Source organism: Rousettus aegyptiacus, unplaced genomic scaffold (assembly GCF_014176215.1).
Source record: "Rousettus aegyptiacus isolate mRouAeg1 unplaced genomic scaffold, mRouAeg1.p scaffold_m13_p_4, whole genome shotgun sequence".
Classification (NCBI taxonomy): domain Eukaryota; kingdom Metazoa; phylum Chordata; class Mammalia; order Chiroptera; family Pteropodidae; genus Rousettus; species Rousettus aegyptiacus.
In genome coordinates, this window is record NW_023416307.1 from 129,496,893 (window position 1) to 129,518,979 (window position 22,087).

General features: G+C 50.8%; 1 protein-coding gene and 1 long non-coding RNA gene across 3 annotated transcripts in view; one reads left to right on the plus strand and one right to left on the minus strand.

Moving 5' to 3' along the window:
• SLCO2A1 (solute carrier organic anion transporter family member 2A1) overlaps positions 1–21,816 on the plus strand; it is a 77,026-nt gene extending 55,210 nt beyond the window's left edge. Inside the window, exons 4-14 of the mRNA XM_016140328.2 lie at positions 3,893–4,120; positions 4,953–5,051; positions 6,476–6,612; positions 8,415–8,490; positions 9,025–9,189; positions 10,190–10,379; positions 12,067–12,232; positions 14,554–14,717; positions 18,106–18,170; positions 20,511–20,634; positions 21,588–21,816. Of these exons, the coding sequence (XP_015995814.2) occupies positions 3,893–4,120; positions 4,953–5,051; positions 6,476–6,612; positions 8,415–8,490; positions 9,025–9,189; positions 10,190–10,379; positions 12,067–12,232; positions 14,554–14,717; positions 18,106–18,170; positions 20,511–20,634; positions 21,588–21,705 (1,532 nt within the window). The 3' untranslated portion in view covers positions 21,706–21,816. The remainder of the gene's footprint in view (positions 1–3,892; positions 4,121–4,952; positions 5,052–6,475; positions 6,613–8,414; positions 8,491–9,024; positions 9,190–10,189; positions 10,380–12,066; positions 12,233–14,553; positions 14,718–18,105; positions 18,171–20,510; positions 20,635–21,587) is intronic.
• LOC118601633 lies at positions 10,993–12,148 on the minus strand. Of its 2 annotated transcripts, none has more exons than XR_004950411.1 (2): positions 12,032–12,148; positions 10,993–11,847 (listed from the first exon to the last, which is right to left on the minus strand). It is a non-coding gene; the product is annotated as an uncharacterized LOC118601633 (long non-coding RNA). The 2 variants fall into 2 exon arrangements; XR_004950410.1 differs by having other exon boundaries at positions 11,995–12,148.
• Positions 21,817–22,087: the final 271 nt, after the last annotated feature.

Sequence of the window (22,087 nt, forward strand, 5' to 3'; positions counted from 1 at the left end):
CAGTCACTACTGACCAAATAACTGAACGACTGAGAATGAACGCAATGTGGTCCAGTTGTCTTTTCAGAACTCAGCATCAAAGCTTTTTCCCCAATGAAGCAGTCATTGTCTACACGGCAACCGACAGTCTTGGATATGATCCTTAAATGGCTGAACTGGGGACAGGGGCTAATTCTTTGCTCTACCTTTTGTCTTCAGATGATCCACCCTTATGCCTAACATAGACCTATCTCTACCATAGTCTACAAGACAACATGCAAGAGGGAGGTGCTGTCACACCTAGACAGACGAGACACACAGGCGGCTCGACCAAGTACATTTCCAAGTGACAACAGCCCACGGTTTTAGGGAACTTTAAACTTTTCTCATTTAAGTATATTCCAAATATACTCAAAATTTGTTTAAATCTTCCGAAAAGAAATGTCATTTGAAAACTTGGTAACAGCCCTTGTATTTATGGGTCCTTTAGAAATGCCTCAGCTCAGACAAAGTGGGCACAGGGAAGTGAGCAGAGAAGCATGTGCCGATCTGTTTGAGTGACTGCACAGCTGTATTTAGTCAGTGAGCAGTGTGGTCAGGAGGGTCTCTCAGGCCTGGCAGCCTGCTCGGCCCTCATTCCTGGACATGCCCATCTGATCTTGGTACTCGCTTATCACTTTCTCTAAAGACTAGCACAGCCCACAGCATGTAAACACTCATCCTCCCAGGATGTCTCGTGTGGCTGCCACACTGAGGTCCGGGAGTGAGCAGTGAGTGTGACACTCCGCTTGCCAGGCCCTCCAGCAGGGACCTGCTTTGCATGCCTGCACCCTCTACTGGAACCACAGCCTTCCAGCTCCTTAGTGACCCACAGGGAGTTTCCCTATCCAGCCACCAGCTTATAGTCTCCACCTCAAGGGAAACGGAGACTCAGAAAGGTTTAGAAACTTGCTCAAGTTTACACAGCTACCTAGGACCAAAACCAGATTTTTTCTTTTCTTTTTAAACTGCTTTATTGAGGTATGATTGGTATGTTAAAAACTGTGCATATTTAATTCATACAATTCAACGAGCTTGGGGATAAGTATACACCCTTGAAATCATCACCACCATCAAGGCCATAGACATATCTATTACCCCCCCAAATTTTCTCTCACCCCTTTTTACTGTGTGTGTGTAGCAGGTATATATGTGTGAGAGTGGGGTAAAGAACAGTTAACATAAGATCTGCCCTCTTAGCAAATTTTAAGTATATGATGCAATATCGTTAGTTGTAGGCACTATGCTACATAGTAGATCTCCAGGACTTATTTACTTTGCATTCCTGAAACTTTATAGCCTTTGACCATCACCTCCTCATTTCTCCTCCCCGCCCCCTCCCAGCCCTTGGCAACCACCGTTCCATTCTTTGCTTGCACGAGTCTGACTATTTTAGATTCCACGTAGAAATGAGATCATACGGTATTCATCTTTCTGTGTCTGGCTTATTTCACTAAAACCAATTTCTTGATTCCCTCTGCTGTGTTTGTTTCATCTCATTGTCTCAGATTTCAGCACCGCTCCTGGCAGCTAGGACACCTCTGCTGGGAGGAAGTAAAGCGTAAGGTCCCAGCCACCTGCCACGCGCAGACAGCCCACGCCTTTGATCGTAACTAGGGATAGGGCCACCTCCCCAGGCCCAGCTCCTCCATCCCCGCAAAACGTACACTGTGTCTTCTCCCAGCCGCCATTTCAGACTTGACTTCAGTGTGGACTTTGAGTCAATCACATGCGTGTTCTAATGCCAGCTCTGCCCCAAACCAGCCCCTTAGGTAGATCAGTAACCTCGGTAAGCGGGAGACAATGTGCGTCACAGCCTCAGCGATGTCTGCCGGTACAATAAATGGAAGGTTGAAAACCCTGGCACTGGAACTGGGGTTGCTACAGTATAAGCTGTGAATTGGAGAAAGGCTCAACACCCCACAGAGGAGAGGGGGTGTGGGGGAGGGGTGGACAGAGAAAGCATACCTTTGCAGGCCTAGGGCCTAGGGCAGAAAGAAGGGCAGTGGTTGTGGAACAAAGACACAAAAAATGAGAGACATTGTTAAATTTTGGCTGTATGTACTCATGAAAATGTTCTTAATTTAAAAGCTTTTACTGTTGCTTTATTTCACAATTATCAGGTGTTCATTATAGAAAAATTAGGAAATACAGAGGCAAACACACATGCAAAGATCACCGCAATCCCATCACCCGGAGAGAGCCAGTCTTCCCAAATTTTCCTCTGCATATTCAATTAGTCCCCATAAGTCTTCTAAATTAAGGATCATACTCTTCTCTAAACCACTAGTTATTTTTTTTAAACCTACAAGATGGTACAGCTGTCCTTCCATGCTAATGAGGCTACATCCCCACCCTAATTCCAAGATGCTGTCTCTTCGTTCACTATGAGATTGGACCACTCTCTATTTGAATTCTACATTGAAAGTAGGATAATGGCTATGGGATGAGAGGAGGAAGGTGCACAGGGACACTAACCAAAGTCCAGGGACTGGTCGCTCTCCTGGGTGCTCCTTTCTCTGCACGTAGCTGGTGTCAGGTCTGGATGACCTTCACCAGACAGACATGGTGGCTCCCTTTGCTTTTCCTGGGACAGGCCTCTCTGGTCAATGGGGGAGCCCCCCAGGCCAGCAGTTTTCCAACTTGTCCTACACGAACACTACTATAGAGGACAGGTGACAGTGGGGCCGGGCTGGACGAAGCACGCGTGCCTGGGGCAAGAGAGGGGACCAGGAGGAGGGCAGGCTCCTCTGTGGCCCCACCGTCCAGGGCAGCCCTGAGCTCAACAGCACTGGGAAGGGTCCTCCGTGAGGGGCAGAGCTAGTTCACAGCCCTCAGTTTTCCTCCCTCTGGGATTTTGGCACCCTCCGCCCCCACCCCTTGCTTGGGGCTATACCCTCTCTGGGAGCACTACAAATGAGAAGTAAACTGAATCCTATTAGTGCTAATTGAACGAACCCACAGAGTGAGATCAGTGATGCTAGCAGTTTCCACTGGCCTGGACAAGGCAAGGGGAAAGGGGACCTTGTGAAAAAGAGCCCTCAAGAGCCTTCAGGGCCTGGGAGGACTGACAATGCTGATTGTCTAGTGTGGGTCAAATTAAAAACAGTGGCATGGAAATGGCAGTCCAACCTGGCCATGTCCCCACAGCCACAGGCAGCAAGGTGCCCACAGGCCTCACGGAGGGTCTCTGGGTCCCTCACAGAGGGGTGTCAAGGTGCAGTCTGGCTCCTTCGAGTGCAGCCTCAGCTCTCCATCTGTAACGACGGGGGTTGCACTAGAGGGATCTCAAAGGCCCTTCTGATTTCTCAGGTTCTACGGTTCCTGGGAGCTGCCCACGTTTCGTAAGGACATTAAACGCCTTTGTCAGTAGGCTTTCTGGTGTGATACAGCGTTCCTCCATGAGGGAGGGCTCTGCAAGGCATGACACAGGAGAGACGAATCCAAGGCGAGGGTCGTCACTGTCTTCTGTAGGACAGAATAACCTCGGTCCTACTAAAGAGAACCGTACCCCAGAGATCCAAGCCTGAGGCTGAGCACAGGGTGCTGAAGGCCAACAAGCCTGGGTTTTGATCCTGCATCCCCATTTTCCAGCTGGGTGACCCTCTCCTCCAGAAATAAAGGTATCGATCCCTGCGTGCCCAGCTCCCTGCCTAAACCCATAGAGGAGAAAGAATGGGTTCTCATGCGAGTAAGAGTCCTTTTCCACCTGAGAAGGGCTGCTCTTGGAGCAGGGAGTCCGATCTCTCACCTTTCTCTCACCTTTGTTTCTAGATTCACTCCCAAAAGGCCTGGGAGAAAGGCTGGGTTTGGAGGCCAGCCGACAGAACCAGGAGACCAGGGTGGCGGTAACCAGCGTGCGCTCTCATTGCAGGGAACAGCAGCCTCTTTCAAGCTGATCTCTGTCGGAAGCATTTGCAGGACCTGCCCCCCAATAAGTGCCATAGCACCGCCCAGGACACCCGGAAGGAGACCAGCAGCATGTGGGGTCTCATGGTGGTCGCCCAGCTGCTGGCAGGCATCGGGACAGTGCCCATTCAGCCGTTTGGGATCTCCTACGTGGATGACTTCTCGGAGCCCAACAACTCGCCCCTGTACATCTGTGAGTCACAGGCTTGAAGAAGGACGCAGAGAGGAGGGTTGGGTCCTGACGTGACACCTGCTCAGGCCCTGAGAGGCTGAATCAAGATCTAATCCTCTTTGCCACACAACACAGCAAATGAGGGCAGAGGTTTGCAGATCAGACAGGCCTGATCGGAAGGCCAGCTCTATTACCTTCCAGCTGCAAGATCTTTGGCGAATAACTGAGTCCCAGGGCCCCAGGCTCCTCACCTGCAGAGCGAGGCTAGCAGTGAGGTCATGTATGTAACCACTTAGCCGCTTGACCAGTGGTAGCTACTGGGACTGTCCTGTCCTCTAGGCCCAGACCAGGGCACACATGTCTTCCTGAGCCACCCACTTAGGGACGGCTTGGCCTCAAAGAGGCACAAGCAAAGTAGATGGCAGGTCATTATCTGACTGCCCACATTCTTCCCCTGAGCATCTTCAGAGCTCACACCCCAGACTGGACATGTTACACTCACTGGCTCTGTGGCCCCACAGGACCCTGGCAGGGCCACCAACATTGTCCGCACAGGGAGCTTCACCCACCTACACAGCCCCAGGCTGGCATCTTTAAATGCTGGGGAGGCCGTCTCCTTCTGGCAAGTAGATCTCTCTGACAGCTTGCTGGGGGAGAAACGGCTTTGGTTCTGCACATCTTAGGATATTGAGTTGTTTTGGCTTTTTCTGTAGGAAATGCCATCAGTATGGACTTGTCAGAGTCTGGAGACAGATAGGGTGACAACTCGGGAATCCCTCAGCTAGGGAAGGAGCCTGGGGCCACCATGCTCTCTCAACCCCCCTCAGCCTCCTTTCCCTGTTCCCCTTTCCAGCCATCTTATTTGCCATCTCCGTGTTTGGGCCGGCCTTCGGGTACCTGCTGGGCTCTGCCATGCTGCGAGTCTTTGTGGACTACGGCAGGGTGGACACAGGTGAGTGTGTGTGGGGACTCCCAACCCATCGCCAGTTCCATGAAGCAGCTGCCCCTAGCCCCCAGCAAGTCAGGGCAGAGGACGAAAGCTTCAACTGCAAAGGCTCACTGCCACCTTGCTCACTCCTCGGCGAAGCCCCTCAGAAAGCCAGAAGCAGACACTGAGCACCTCCTCTCAGCAGGGGCCGTTCTAGATGCTCTGAGGGGTATGCTGCAGAAGAAAATACACTTTCCGCCCTCAGGAAGTTTTCAGTGGGCCGCCACCACTGCCCATCCTGGTGGTGAAATTAAAAACCATTCCCAGCAGCCAGAAGTTGTGGCTTGAAGGCAAATCTGAGGCAGATCCTCAGGCATAACACCCCTACCTGTGCCTGGCACACAGATCAGAGCCTGCCCATCTCACAAAGAATTTGGGCAGGTGTTACACCTAACCATGTTGCCAGAACCCACAGACTCCTGTCCCCAAGATATCAGACCATAATGTCATCTATGCCGTGTCATCTGTCTGCACTTCAGACAAAAGTGGAAAGCCAGGGGGAGAGTTCTGTCCCAGGGTCAAGTCATCTCTGCCCTGTCATGGCCCTCCCTGCATTGGTTCCTAGCTCTTAGTTGCCTAAAGAGACTATTAACTGAGCTTCCAGTCCACCGGGAACAGTACCCAGGGATGCCTGTCACTGTTTGGCTAAGGGCTATTTTGCTGCTTTCTTCCTCCCTGCCTGCCCATGTAGTTTCTTTACAAAGAGAAACACAAAGGCAGACTCCTAGATGCCGATGAGAGACTTGCTAGGAGAAAGCATCTCCTTCGGAGACCAGGCAGCCCAATCCGTTGACGGTTGTTTCCTCGGGCTCCTAATGAGTAGAAGCTTCCTTTCTTAGGGATCAATATAGTTGGGAGGCAGTAGCATTCAGTGGTTAAGAGCACAGATTTGGGTACCAAGAAGGCCTGGGCTTAAAACTGACCAATAAAATGGTGCTTGCTAGCCTTAACCTTGGATAAAGACAAGGTTAACCTCTGTGATCCTGTTTCCTGATTGGCTGGAGATGAGTGGACATAGCTTCTACCTCATAGACCTGTTCGGAGAACCCAGCAGGATAATAGACATAAATATGTGGTCTAGTGTCTGACCCATGATAAGTTTTGAGAGTCATTATCAAAGATTGGGAATAAAATAAGGTGAGGCCGAGGTTCTGATCTCTTCAGCCCAGGGATTCTCTGGTGCTCTGCTTCCTGCACAGTGGCCTCTATTCCCTGGGGAGACCAGAATGGCTTGAACAGGGAATGTCGTCTTAACCAAGGTTCTAGCTCATGGCTTTACCTCTCCTCCATCATGGGGAGAATGTCCCCCTGATCAGAGAGTCTCTTTCTGATAAGGTAAGATTATGCGTTCATCCAAAAAACATTTGTGTCCTTTGCTTTCTCTTCAGCCCTAGTTAACTTGAGCCCCCGAGACCCACGATGGATTGGAGCCTGGTGGCTGGGCCTGATCATTTCCTCTGCTTTCTTGGTTCTCACCTCTGTCCCCTTTTTCTTCTTTCCTCGCACGATGCCCAGAGAAGTGGAGGTAAGGTTCTGAGAGCCTGTGACTCTGCCTATAGAGGTTTAAGAAAGGGAGGTAAACATAGAAAATAAACAGAGCCGAGAAGCTGCAGCACGGTAAGCAAATTCTGGGTGAAATCTAAATGAGCCTCATGATGTAGGACTTCTCAGAGGCTTTGAGAGGCGAGAGTGCTGGTGAATTTCCAAAAGATGGTGTCTCATCAGTGTTCCCTTTTCATGTTAGCATCCAGGGAATGTAGTTCTGTAAACACTGAGATCGTTTAAGTTGGGATAAAAAGTGAAGATCCAATAAAAGCCAAAATTGTGACCTGGCACAGTCGACTTCTGCATTTCATGGGGCCCACTGTGCCTGAGCCTGAAGGAATGAGTGAGGGGATCCTAGTGCTGACGAGTGTGGGGTGGGCTGAGTGCAGAGTATATTTTGAGCAGACTGACCTTCCACACAGCTTCCAGTCATCTGTTGGGGAAGGAAATCAGGGAAGGATGAGAATGGAAAACAGGGAAGAGAAGTCTGCATGGGGGCTTTGCTGTTAGGCTGACAGGTCTAAAACTCGTTCTGATCCCATGAAGTTCTGGGGTGCCGCAGTGACAAGGTGACCACTCGCTCAGGGGGCAACATGGCGGCGAGGCTGAGGTTGGGGAGTCAGGAAGGAGGGAAGGCTGGAAATCAGAAGAGGCCAGAGCAGAGATGGGAAATGTAGCTGAGGGCCAGGGCAGTGGCGGTGACAGCTGAGGCCAGGGCTGGGACAGACATTCTTGAAGGAGGTGCCGAGAAGGACTCAGCAGGGAGCTGGATTAGAGGAGAAGAAGGGTCACAGTTAGCGCCAAGGTTTTGAGTCAGAGACAAAGCTAGATGTCCGTCAATGAGGTACATGAGATCTAGGCCCAGTGATGGGAGGAAGGATGGAGTAGGAGAGTCTGGGCTTGTCTTAAGGGAAAATTACATAGGTTAGCAGTACATCATAGGAGTTTGGGGGTCAAGCAAACCTGAGTTTGACTACTTGTAAACTAGATGAGTGATCTTAGGTGAGTTTCTTTGTCCCTAAGTTTCCTCTCCTTTAAAATACTGGAGATGAGTATGTATCTCAGAAGGAGGTAGTAAGGAATGGGGCAATGCGTGTGGAATGCTAGGCACAGTGCCCAACAATGAGAAAGTGCTCAGTGAATGGGAGCTTCTGTGTCTGGTTATGGGTTCCCCTGGAGGATCCTGACAGTGTCAGAGCTCAGGGGCCTTGCGTCTTGTGTGGTGGTTCAGAGCTGCAGCTGACAAGTTCAGAAGAAGTTGAGAGTTCACTGGGGTGTTATTCATGGAAAGTGCAGCAAAGGGCCAGACAGAGCCTTGAATGGGACTTAACTTGGGGCCCAGAAGGAAGCAGAGACTCCATAGAGGAGAAAGAGAGCTGGAAACAGAGGTCATTCTAGACTAGAGTGTCCCAGAAGCCAAAGGCCCCTGAAATCCGAGGATGAGGAAGAAGTGTAGCCATCACAGACAGGCAAGGGGTGAGATCCAGTCAGACACCTTTTGGCATCAGCCATGGGAAAGTTAGACCTGAAATAATGTGCCCAGAAGTATCTTGGGAGGCATCAGCATATGTGGGTTCTCGTCAGCAGCCAAAGCACTGGGCTCACTGACATGCAGGTGGTATTTGCTTCAAGAGAGCAGTCTCTGGACACCTTGTTACTCACCCCTGGGGCAGCTCACTGCTGCTCAGCCCTGAGTCACTGAGACCAGAAGGGTCAAGGGCATAAGAAAGGCGGCTGCAGAAAGCCTAGACTATTAACGCTCACCTTTTTTGCTTCCTCCAGAGGTCTGCCATCACTGATGAGGCAAGGAAGATGAAGGAGGTCAAGCCAAGAGGCTCCCTGGTGGATTTCATTAAACGTAACTGACAAGCCCGACAAAGCCCTGAGGGGGCTGGCTTTGGGAAGGGAGGGAGTCAGGGGGTACCCAAACCCATCGCTGTGTGTGGTAAGGGGCAATAAGAGCAGGTGGTCTATAATTGGTCCATCTCTCAGAGAGAGTTCTTCCAAGGGTCCTGGCGACTGCTTCTTTGTGGGTTCCAAGTGACTCGAAGTCAAGCAGAGTCAACTCCACCGTGGTAATTTGTCCCTGCGCTTCTCTCTCTCCTGCCTTCATGTGGAGGTGGCTAGCATGTGAGGACAATGTTCCCACTGTTCGTCTTATTTCTAGCCACCCTCCACCTGATTTTTCCAGGCACATTCCCGTTTTCTTTAGCCCATGAACGTGTTGAGTGGGGGTCTGGGTGGCTGTGTGCCCCTGGACTGCCCACTGAACTCCTTGGTGCCTCAGGTTCTGCCCTGAGGAAGGAGGAGGAAAGGCAGTAGCCAGTCTCAGGGTACCCCACGATGGCTGCCACCCTCGAAGCCCTGGCCCCTGATGGCCGTCTGTTTGCAGGGTTTCCCCGCATCTTCCTGAAGCTCTTGATGAACCCGCTCTTCATGCTGGTGGTCCTGGCCCAGTGCACCTTCTCCTCGGTCATCGCTGGCCTCTCCACATTCCTCAACAAGTTCCTGGAGAAGCAGTATGGCGCCTCCGCAGCCTATGCCAACTTACTCATCGGTGAGTCCCAGGGTCGCTGCAGAAACTGGGGTTCTGCCTGAGGGAGCGACTGGGAGCTTTCTTCTGCTGACCATCCAGGGACAAGTGAGGCCAGACCGAGCACAGTTGGGAGACAGAGGAGGACTTGCCCAGGGGAAAGAATTTTACAGACATTTTTCCTAGTTGGAAATCTAGAATGTTATTGGCAGATTTCTGGGGCTTCTGCTATTCCAGGCAGGAGTGGACAGAAGCTAGGAGCTGCTTTCCTTCCATTAAAAGATGGACGCTTGACAGCCTCCCAAAAACCCTAATGTCATTAGGGGCAACAGAGGAAAGAAAGAGAATTGAATTTAGAATTAGGTAAAATGCCTCCTGGTTCTATTCTTTCTTCTCAAGGACTTGAATACATTGCTTGGGCAAGGAGTCTGTGGCCCAGTGATTCTCAACCCTGGCTGTACTGTAGACTCTTCTGGAGAGCTTTAAAAAATACAGATGCCCAGGCCCCACCCTCCACCAATGAAAGTAGAGTCTCTGGGTGGGACCCATCATTGGGGGGTTTTGCCATTGAGGTTGAGAAGCACTGATGTGGTCTCATCTAGTACTCAAGTGAATGATTGGGCCCAATCCACAGATGAGCTTGACCACATGGATATGGCAAGATGATCAGGGCATGACCCCTGACCTCTAGTGTGGCCCTTGGCTGTGACCTTACCCCTCAAGCCTTTGGCCTCTGACTAGCACATCAGGCAGGGGGCACCACCAGTGCCTTGCTAACCCTACATGATCACAGTGAGGATGCAGTAAAAGGTCAGGTAATGACAGGCACTTAATCAATGCACATTCGACCCACATCCCCCTGGTTGCAAAAGCCTTACTTTTTTCTTTATTTTCTGCACAGGCAGGGAAATCATCTATGTCCAGATAACACTGTAGATGTGCTTGGAAAACAGTAAATGCTCAATTAATATCAGGTATTACCTCCCAGGCCTGCGCACACAGACCAGCTCCTCTCTCCCCACAGGTGCTGTGAACCTCCCCGCTGCGGCCTTGGGGATGCTGTTTGGAGGGATCCTCATGAAGCGCTTCGTTTTCTCTCTGCAAAGCATTCCCCGTGTCGCCGCCACCATCATCACCATCTCCATGATCCTCTGTTGCCCGCTCTTCTTCATGGGATGCTCCACCCCGGCTGTGGCGGAGGTTTACCCCCCCAGGTAATGGAGATGAGGGGTGAGAAGATGCCCTTTGCTAAGGACAGAGCCTGGATCTGGCTGACCTACGTCTTCCTTTCTGTTTCTTCGACTCCCTTCCTTTTCACTTTTTGATCTAATGGCTCATGTGGCAACTTAGAAAATCGGATCTTGAATAACATGCTTAATCATAAAAAGAAATCAGAGGGTCTTAGTGAGCCAACCAGCAATCAAGATTAAGGCTCTGTTTTTTTAAGAAGCCCCCAAAACTAATTAGTTTGGTTTCACGATGAATCCGATGAATCCGTAGGGCTGTTTGCCTCAGGAGCCAGGAAATAAGCTATGCTTAGCATCGGCTCCGAGCAGGCTAGAATTACTGAGTTTCATTGAGCTGCTGAAGAAAGATGAGAGAAGGAGTCTTAAAAAGATCCGAGGGGAAAAAAAAAAAAAAACAATGAAAGTGATGGCAGACTTGAAAAATTAGGGCAGGTGAGGAAGAGGGCAGGTAAAGTATACCTGTCGGTGTTGCACAAAGCACCATGGTCCTAAGTCTTAAGCCTAGCTTCATATTCAGGAAGAGCTTTAGAGGCCTTTGAGGGGAGGGTGCTGAGCAGGGAGCATTGAATTTTTTTCCTGATTTTGCCTAATGAGGTTACAACATAAAGAGATACCATACCTTTTGGCCTTGGTGTTTTTTTCTGTCTTTCTCTTTGAAAGAACCTCTCGTGTATTTTGTGGGTGAAGGAGAGAAGGGATATGCAAGAAGGGAAGGTTGGTCAGGTTGGGAACACACTACTCCCCAGGTTTGTATTGGTTTTCTGCAGGCCGACTATGAATTGAGAAGCTGAGAAGGGTTGGGGCCTTTTGGTGGCTTTTAATAGTTTAGCACTGGGCTTTGTCATGAGACTAGGTTCTAGTTCTGGCCTTGCCTTTACTAGAGAAAGTTACTTAACTTATCTAATCTTCAGTGTCCTCATCCATAAAAGGAGCATAGTAATAATTATAGGGTTATTGTGATGAATGAGCATGAAAAACCCTTGGGCACACTGCCTAGCCCATAAAAGATGCCCGTTAATGTTAGCTATCATTAGTGTAATTATTCTAACAATGCCGTTCACTGTGGTTTGTCAGCCCTATCCCAACCCTCCCCAAAAAGCGTTATGAATATCAGATATGGGAGTGGTGGGAACACTGCATTCATCCGGAGAAATCCTCTTGGTTGAAACTCAGCGGGTTGGAGGGACCTGGGCAATGTCTACGCAGACCCAGGGACAGGAGCCCTCTAGACTCCAGATTGCCTCAAGGGGTCTCAGTTTGTCCCTCAGCCCGAACCCAGGTAGAAGAGAATGGAAGGGAAATACTGCCTTTGATTTTTGTGTAGCATCTGCCTTCTCTCTTATCAGAGTCTTGGTTGTTGTTCATCTCGACCACTTCTGCAGGGAGGGCCTTGCCCACCAAGCTTCTGTGACTAGCAGTTGGTGGGGTTGGGCTCCTGGAGGCAGAAGAAACAGAGAGGGGCCATGAGCACGGACCAGCAGCCAATTCACCATTGGCCCCAACAAGCATAATTCAGATCCCAGGTGGCACTGACTCAAGACAAACAGAGACGCACAGGCACACTAACCAGGCGGGGGCTCACCCTGGGCTGGAGCGGAGAGGTTTTTCTTTGGTCTTACTTTGTTTGAGTCCTCATTTCTTCTTTTGCTGGCAGCACATCAAGTTCTATACATCCTCAGCCTCCTGCCTGCCGCCGGGACTGCTCGTGCCCGGATTCCATCTTCCACCCAGTCTGTGGAGACAATGGGGTGGAGTACCTCTCCCCATGCCATGCTGGCTGCAGCAACATCAACATCAGCTCTGCAGCCTCCAAGCAACGGGTAAAGGCAGGAGGAGCCCCGAGGGGTCCCCATGCTCAGCATATACCCTCCCAGATTGCTCCCAGGCTCCAAGTGGACAGGGCACCACCCTCATTCCCCTCATCATGGCCTCTGGGCCATACCTGTCCTCTCTCCACCTCCCCTTCCCTAAGGCCGTGACCAGATGCTTACAGCTTAAAGTCAATTAAAGATTGACCAAAGTTCAAAATGCACATTCCTGAGGTTTGGAGCAGAACCAGCCAAAACACTCATTCAGCTGCAGCCTTCTGGGCTCATTCTGACAGGTCCTAATGGGCACCTCTGGGTCATTCTGGCTGTGCTGGAAAGCCACATGGACTGGCCCAGAAAAATCAAGGGCAGAGGGTCCTCTTGGATGTGGACCTGAAAGGTTAGAGCTGGAAGCAGTGATCAGAGCTCCCAAGTGTGGCCACACAACTGTCCTATAGTCATGCAGTTATTTAGTGGCAGATCTGAGACTAGAACCCAGGACCCTGCTTCATTCTGTGGGCACATCTCTTCACGGTCACATATGTCCTGGCCACCGGCCTTCCTCTCCTGCAGCCCACGTTTACTAGTTCACTTGGTGTGGTCCTTTCAGCCTTCTGAGTGCGATGGCCCCTGAACTTCTAGGATCAGTCAGCAGCAAACCCACTGAGTCCCTCGTTCAGTTTTTCAATAGTTATTTAGCGGACACTTGGCACAGCCGTAGGTGCTGAGAATTCAGTGGTAAACTCATCCGACACCGCCCCTGCTCTCATAGAGGTCACAGTCTATCAGATAAAGGCACAAGATAGTTTTATAAAGTAACCCATGCCATCAATAGAGTTCATGGACAGAGAGTGTCTGGGGGCCTTCCTGAGGAGGTGACATAGAACCGAACAACCAGAAGAAAACCCTACGAAGACCTGGGAGTAAAGCGTTCCAGCTAAAGAAACAGCAACCCGCAAGGCCCCAGTGTTGAATCAGCTGAGTAGAGGAGAAAAGGGAGAAGGCCAGGGCTGGCACCGAGGAGTGTCACACCCAGCCAGGCCAGGATTCCACTGCCAGGCAAGGCCCACCCAGGGAGCGGGCAGGGCCAGGGCCAGGCAGGCCAGGTTTAGAAGCTGAGTGTTCTTTGTCCTAAGATCAGTGGGAAGTCCGTGTGGTTCCCCTAAGGAAAAGATTGCACCTTATTCTCTTCAACCTGTGTTGAGGGCATGGGCAATGCTGGCCCCCACTTACCGTCCTCCTCTCAGAGGGCAGGGCAAGGCTGCTTCCACAGCCACCTCTGGGTCTCAGGTAGAAAGAAGACAAGGAGCTTAGACAAGGTGCTTTCTCAATTGCTTTCCATTTGGAGGAGTCTGTGGTGGCTTCTGAGATTTTCTTATCTTTATTTACTCACCTCTGACTCATCTACTTTCACAAATAATCTTAACAAGTTTTCAACAATAGCTTGAATCACCCATTAGTATAATAGTAAGGAAAAAAATAGTAAATTGTAAGAAAAGAAATCTGAGTTTAAAAAATCCAGACAGAGGAAAGTAGCAGCCATATTGCATATAATTTGTTTCTGAGCTTCCTACCAGCCAAAATAAAGAAGGTGCATCATTCCTGCTGTCTGGTAGAAGGAAGTGTACTAGCTCATTAGATCCAAGCCTGGCCTTGTAACTGCTTTGACACTTAAATGGTCCTAGGCTGGTCCATTAGACACTGCAATAGGGAAGGTGAAGACCACCTAACACAGGCAGTGACAGTGGTCACCAAGACGAGTTGTGCAACAGTTTTGAGACAGGAATCTTCTTCTTTAGAGGACTTTACAGACGTGAGGAATTCCTCTCACACAGGAAGCTCTGGAAGATATAGAGCTCAGTAGATTCAGTTGTATTTTTGTTGTTATCTCCTCCTATTTATACCTTCCTTAGTCTCTCTGCAATATACACACAAACAGCAAAATCAACAAGCCACAAAACCACTGCTGCTGGGTGGTCTGGCCCAGAGGACAGCTTTTCCAGCCCCTGGTCCCAAGCTGGGTGGGCCTTGCCTGGCAGTGGAGTCCTGCCTATCCCAATGTGGGTGTAACTGCCTCAGGAGCCCAGCCCACCCTGGGTGAGTGGTCTTGGTGAAGAGAGTTTCTATCACCCAAACACTGATCAGAGGCAGGATCCATAGGGCACCTTGAAACCCTGACCTCCAAATTCATCCTCACCCAACTCCCCAGGGGACCCGGAGAGCAGAGGGCTTGAAACTGGAGGGACTGCCAAACCAAAGGGTTGGTTCGACGTGTGTGGAGGCTTAAGTAGTAACAGCTGCTTTCCCCCTTCCTCCTCCTCCTCCTTTTCAAGATCTATTTGAACTGCAGCTGTGTGACTGGGGGATCTGCTTCGGCAAAGACAGGATCGTGCCCCGTGCCCTGTGCCCACTTCCTGCTCCCGGCCATCTTCCTCATCTCCTTCGCGGCCCTCATCGCCTGCATCTCCCACAACCCCCTCTACATGATGGTTCTGCGGTGAGTGCGTCTCTCCTTCCCCATGTTTCCATTTGCTCTGCGCCCAGCTGCCCACTCCTTGCCTCTCCTCCTTTCCTGGCCCTAGCCTCCTTTGAACATGAGTGTGCAGTGTTCTTTGGGTGATATGGGGAGAGGACACTAATCACCAGGGCCGAGGGCCCCAACCATGCCAGGCTCTGTGCAGAGCTCTTCACTGCATCCCCCCATTCCGCAGACCCGTCAGCACCTCTGTTGTGCACTAGTCTAGGAGGGCGGAGCCACGGGATGAAGCCAGACTGCCTGGCTCCGCGCTGTGGAAATGCCTGGAGATTCACTTATTTTTAAAACCTTAAAGAACTGAGAGGAGGGAAGAGAATTCAGTTGGATGCACGAAATTGAGGATAGAAAATTAGGAAGGTTCCAGAAAGAGAATAAAGGTTATTCTCTTTATTTTCATCCTTTGAGAAAGGATGAAAATGTTAAAAATCCAGTGTGCTAAGAGCCAAGAATAAGTTCTCAGGTTAGAAGAGAAAGGCTGGCCAAGGTTGGGGGAAGGGCAGAGGTGTCCCATTACAGTGGCACCAAAGTACCTCCCGAGGTTTTGACAGGGAATGACCCTCTCTTCACCTCACTGTCTGCAAAGGAGGAAACAACATTTCAGTCAAGTTCACCTAACCCACCCCTTGCCTGCCTCCCTCCTGCTTCTCCTGGCTCACAAGCAGAAAAGGAAAAACACAGGATTTGCATGCCCTATGCCAGGGTTCAAGGCCCAGCTCTGCCATACACTGGTCAAATGTCCTAGGGTGTTGGCCAACCTCACTGAGTCTCAGTTGTCTCATTTATGAAATAAGGTTAATGATATTGACCTCAAAGGATTGGTGTCGGGGTTATACAGTAAATTGCTTTGTAAATACGAGGTGCTTTATATATTGGTTAATTATCACTATTAACCAAATTAATAATAATAATAATTAATAAAAACAGCTAGCTAGGTACCAGTGACATATTTTCCCCAGATGCCTAGAAGATGAGGAAGAAACAGAAGCGGTCACTTGTTAGAGTCTGGGATTTTACCCTCTTTACAAGTGAGCTTGCAAACTACCCAGCTCCTGTTTCTGCTACTGTTTCAAAGATGCTGGTAAGGATGGAGACTCTTGAGTCAAAGGCAAAGGACTTTGTTACTCATAGCACAACAAGCAGTATGAACCTTATGTTGTATCATCTATCCTTGCCCTCTCCCCCCAAGTCCTAGAGGGTGGCATAAAGGTGCCCACGTGTATGTTTCACACGCAGTGGGTTTATGTCACAGCTGAGGCGCACTGAGCTTGAGAGAGCCACCACTTCTATAGACTAAGCCTGCTCTTGGTCTAGGGGAAGATTTTATCTCATGCTTCAAGGTTGCTTGTTACAACCACAAACCTGAGAAATGGCCCAGGAAAAGAGCAGGCAGGGCCTTACATTTTTAGCGTATTCTGCAAGAACAGGTCGGTGTGCTTCAGCCACCACGGCACAGTGCTTCTCCCGACACTGTCACCACCCTCTTTTCTCCCACTCCCCATCCTGTGCGTTCCAAGGACCAGCGCTTTCACCTTGAATGGGGTTCCCTTCTTGCACTCCAAGTCAGATGGACCATGATGGATACTCTAACCCTGAGAAAGATCTGGGGGTGGCCATGATAAAGAAATTTCATGGGAGGAGGGAGCAGGCTCTCTCGGATCACATCCCAGCGGATTTCTGTCAAGCCCCAGGGATGGAGACGTAGTGGAAAAAAGAGCATCGTTTCAATTACAGATTGGGATTTTCTAGAAACTTTCTACCTTCTGAGTCTGATCAGGGGCTGGAGTGAAATTGGAGAAGAGGCCCCAGAATCTCGACATGGATTATGGCTAAGTCCCACTGGGAAAAATGAAAGAACGAATGCTAACATGAAAAAGATGGGGCTTGAAAATGACTTTGTAGGCTACCCAGGCATCATTGTATCAGTCTGGGCCCCCAGCTAGGCAGGGAAATACAGGCTGGAAGTGAAGTTTCATTGAAAATGTGGAAGGAGAGAGAGTGGCCAGAAAGCCAGCATTAATCCAAGGTATAAGGGGCGGAGACCAGAGACAGCTCAAAATCTCCATCAGAAGCCAAATTGGGATACCCAAGTGCCATTTAGTTGAGAATCTAGGGGAGTCTGTCCCGGAATAAGGACCAAGACAAGGGGCATCTATTATGGGTCAAGCCATTGGAAGGGTCTGTAGGCACAAAGGAAGCAGCCATTAGATTGAGAGTTGAGGCACTTTCCATTGGGGGACCCCAGTGGACGCCACTTTCCCTTGCTACACCCCAGTGAACATTGCTCTCACCGGGCCACCCCTCAGAGACACTGGGAAGAGGTCCCTTTCCAGTTTACTTCCAGTTCCCTTCCTTGCTGTCCCCTCAGCCCCAAATGCTTTTTCCCTACAATCGATCGCCCTCCCAGGAGTGTGCGTGCTCAGAGAGCAGAGAAGCCTGGTGCCTCTCACTAACCAGCTCCTGGCGCCCCGCCTTGTATTTGGGGAAGTGCTGCCTTTCTGCTCCATGCCCTGCTGGCATGACAGGGCCCGGTGATACCACCTCCTGTCTCTCCGAATCTCCTTCCTCTGCCAAACACTGTTCCCCACTTGCAGGAAGAAGGGCAGGGGCAGGGCTGGCTGTATAATTTGCAAGATCCAGTGCGAAATGAAAATGCATGGCTCCCAGTTCCAAAACTATTCAAATTTTCAAGACAGCCATTGCAGAGCATCAAACCAAACATGGGGCCTTTCCAAGGGTGGGGCCCTGTGAGACTGTGCAGGTCACATGCCCACAAAGCTAGCCCTTGGCAGAGGATTCTTTTAGTTGCATATGGAAGCATATAGCCCAGGGGCCCTAATTGCACTTTGCATTGGGGCTGCCTTTTATTGTTATGAAACACTCTGTGGGCGTTGTTCAGACCTGCTGCTATAAATGTGCCCTTCAGCATCCTTCTCTCTTCTCCGAGCCTCTTTTGGCCACTGCCTCTTGAAGGGGACTCTGGGCAGCCCTGAAAATCACAGAGCCCATTGGTTCTCAAACTTGAGTATGCATCGGGATCTCCTGGAAGGCTTCTTACAGCACAGATTGCTAAGCCCCACCCCCAGCATACCTGATTCTTAAGTCTGAGATGAAGCCTGAGAATCTGCATTTCTATAAAGTTCCAAGTGGATGCTTATGCTGCCGGTCCAGCAATCATGCTTTGAGAATCACTGATATAAACGACAGAAGCGCTCGTCTGAGGTGAATCCAGTCAGCCAGGTGGTTCATCAGGCAGTGTGAGGGCAGGTTCTGACTAAGCCTGGCTGTCCCTGACTGAGGGGAGGCACAGCCCTGAGTCCTCCTGCTGCTGATTTCCTGTTCTCTTCTGCAGTGTGGTGAACCAGGAAGAAAAGTCATTTGCTATTGGGGTACAATTCTTGCTAATGCGCCTTCTGGGTAAGTGTCTGAGATGCTCCCTTCCTGAGGAGTGGCCCCGGGACACCTGCGGGCGACGGGGTTCAGGGCAGGGATAGGGAAAGCCCTCTCCATCTCTATTGTAAAGAGAATCTGTGAATAATCAAGACAACACTAAATGCCCAAACCTTATATGGGCAGTTTCCCCATTACTTGTGGTTAGAAGAAATTCTATCTGTGGTGCCAATTCCAAACTAAATTATGTAAGAAAAATGAAAACCAGACACAGCTGAGGATACCTAATAGAGACTCAAAGGCAGGTATTTTTCATATCTGTCCAAGAACTTCCTATAAGAACAAAACCTTGCATTCCTGTCCCAGCCAGAATGACAGCTGAGCCTATCCTTGGCTTCCCTCCCATTTTATAAAATTCACTCCTCTTATCACCATTCAGCAAACATTTCTCCACGTGGAACCCTCTGATGGCAAACTCTGCCTGCCCTTACGTGGCCCAGAGCCTGCGGAGGAATGGAGCTGTGAACACATGATCCGGAGCACCCACAGGGGAGGGCAAGCCGGCTTTGGGAACAAGGCGTGGCAGCCCTCCCTGGTGCAGGGCCTTGGGGTAGGGACATGCGTGGGCCACCCAGTAGTTGCAGGCTCTTTCTCAGACTGCTCATACTGGACAGTCCCTTCCTGACACATCTAGGCACTAGATAAACACGAGGCATTAATATGGAAACCCCTGCAGAGACAGGTAAACGAAGTAAAGGGACTGGTTCCAACTGAGGACGTGTTTATTGAGAACCTAGGGGCTGCGCGCTGCAGTGGGGAATATGGCAATGGCAGTGGAGGGACTTCAGTTACTATCAAGGGGTACTTTCTGACCTCAAATGCTGAACTTCCTACAGAGCCCAGTGTGTATTATTATCCAGGAGCCAGGTCTGCACTTGGCCCTGCAGCATCTTCCATTGTCTTTCTGGTGACACGTCACCTCCTGGGCCTGCTGACTGGGAGCTTTTGCAGGGCCCTCTCCAACGGATGTTAGGTGAGGTGTTCAGATGTCAAGAATGAACCAGCTTCGATGGGATTTCTTAGCCTTGGGCCACTTGCTCCTCTCATCCCCGTAGAGCCCCTTTGGACCCTGCCCCTCTGGGTCTGAATTGCAAATACAGAAGAAGCAGAGCAGGAGGATGTGCGCTGTCCTGATGGCAGAGGGGCTGTTGTCATCACAGCTCCTCGTTTTCATTTATAGCTCATCTATGACTTGCTCTGAAACCTCAAAGAGCCCTGCCCTCCCTCTTCCCCCCACCTGGAAAGACCGCCCTCTCGCTGCTCAAAGCACACGCTGCCTTTGTCTTTCCATTTGAACTCAGATAACTCAATGTGAGACCATCTCATGAAAGCCAGGCCTGGAGGGATTCCATTCAGCCGAGAACATAGTTCCACAGGGGTAGAATGAAGGACTTTGTATTTATAAACCCCAGCAAATTTAGAATTACCCACTGGGACTTGGTCGAAAAATTTTCTGGACTTTATTTCTATTTAGGGAACATTATCAGAGGTCAGTCCTTGTGGCCAGTTTCAGTCTCCCAGTCACCTGGAGACAAGGGAGTAGGCAGGGCCTGAGGAGACAGGCTGGTTCTGGAAGCTTCCCTGCTTCTGGGTGGAGTCACGAGCAGAAGATTGACTCTTTCCTCTGGAACCAGCTTCTGACAGGGCCTTAAACAAAGTCTGGAAGGCTGTTCTCAGCACAGTGATTCTGAGACAGTCCAGTGACTGTCTAGAATTGTAGTGAACAGTAGAGAAGCCATTCCAGAATATTCTAGAGCGGTAAGGCATGGACCATGTCTCACCGCTCAGCTTCATGGAAGTTTAGGGTACCTGGGGTAGAAACTCTGAGCACCCAGGGTGTTGGGGTTCTTCTGGGGGTATTTGCTGAGTCAGCAGGGCAGCTTTGTGTAGTGAAAGAACATGGAATTTGAACCTCAGTAAACTAGGGTTCAAAGTCCAGCCCTGACCCCTTTTGGCTATTTAATGGTGAGCTCCCCAAACCCATCATCCTCCTTAAAAAGAAGAAGACATTCACCCACCTCCAGGCTGCTGTGAGGACATGAGGAGTCAATGGGAACTGTGTTGTCTGTGAGTCGGCATCGAGGTAACCTCTATGACTCACTCTGCCCTAAAAAAGTGGCCCTGGTGCTTTTCTCTTCCAAGCTCTAGTGAGAGACAAGTTCAGGCTTCACAGAAAGTGGAGCAAAGCTGTCTTCACACCTGTGACACGCAGGGCCCTGGGGGGGCTGGCTCTCCTCCCCGCCAGATGCCTCTGCCTAGAGCTCCATGTGACCTGAGCTCTCTGAACTCTTTTCCCATTGACGCCAGCCTGGCTGCCATCTCCAGCTCTCTATGGCCTCACCATTGACTACTCCTGCATCCGGTGGAACTTGCAGTGCTCAGGGAGGCGAGGGGCCTGCGCCTACTATGACAATGACGCCCTCCGAGACAGGTGAGGACCCAGCACATGGTGTGTCAAGGGGGCCAGGCCCCAGGTCCAAGCAAAGGGCAGTCATCTGTTCTGGTGACTATTGTGGGGACTGTCAGGCTTCCAAGGGACAAAAGGGGTGCTGCCATAGATGGGTAGCAGGGGCCACTGGTGACAAGCATTTCAGGGCTCACAGAGAGCCATCCAAGTAACAAGATTCAGGGGATGCTCTGAGATAGCCCCCAATCTGCAGTCCCCATAGGCCCTTGAGAGGGGCAGCAGCAGAATGAAGTGTGTCAAAAGGAAAGGGGATGGCTGGCGTCTAAGGGGGAGGCATGGCTGTGAAATGACGATGCCAGGCCAGCCACCCACTGTTCAGAAAGAGGTGGTCCAATCACAGCTGCTGGCAGAAGTCAAGGGCAGGTGGGCCCAATCTGCCTCCGTGAGTCCGAGCCCAGCTACAGTGCCACTGAGTTCTGTACCCCTTCCATCCACCTCACCTGCTGTCTTCATCACACAAACAAGAAACAGTGGGGAGAGTGGGCTTGAGGGGGCCGAATGGGGTCTGGGAATGATGTGGAAGCATCACAGAAGGCCAGGAGTGGGGTGGACCAAGGGGGCAGCAAGAAGGTGCCCCTTTCCCTCTGGCTTGTGGGAGGACAGGACCCTCAGGCCTGGCTGGGGCTGCAGTGTTGCCTTTGGCTTCTGGGGGCGCCAGTGCAAAGATGAGGACCGCTGGATTAGGAGCCCTACACCTCTCCCCACCAGCATCCCAGGAGGCTTGTGCCCCTGTGGATTAAAGGAATGAAAAAAGTGGTCCCCACCTGGGTGATGACAGATCCTTACCTGAACGGTGATGACATATTGCACGGGCTGCTGTGAGAATGATACTGCTCTTCCCGGTGGCAGTGGGCCCGGGGCGAGGGTCACAGAGCTTCCACGCCCCCTCACCAGTCCTGTGTCCTCCTGCCCCACAGGTACCTGGGCCTGCAGATGGGCTACAAGGCACTGGGCACGCTGCTTCTCTTGATCATCAGCTGGCGGGTGAAGAAGAACAAGGAGTACAACGTGCAGAAGGCTGCGGACCTCATCTGACCTTTGACCCTCGGCCCGGTGCCGCTCTTCTCTGAGACTGGACATGCCCCTCCACACTTGCCTATATTTACCAATGTTAACACATCATTTCCTTTATGTTTTTTTAAATAAGAAAGAAAACCCCAGTCACCATTGCCTTCCCTACTTCCTCTGGGGCCACTGAACACCTGGGCCAGGTGGGCACAGAGCTGGAAGGCAAGGTCTTCCCTGGCTCCTTGGGAGACCCCCCCCCCCCCCTTGCTCAGGCTCTCCTCAGAGCTGGGTCTTCTAGCAAGGATGCCCTCTGAGGGAGTGGTTTCCTAAGTGGAGAGAGGAAAGGAGCTGTCCACCCAGAGGAAGAAAGGAGTCAGCTGAGCTGTCAAGGACCACAGCAAGGCGGGGG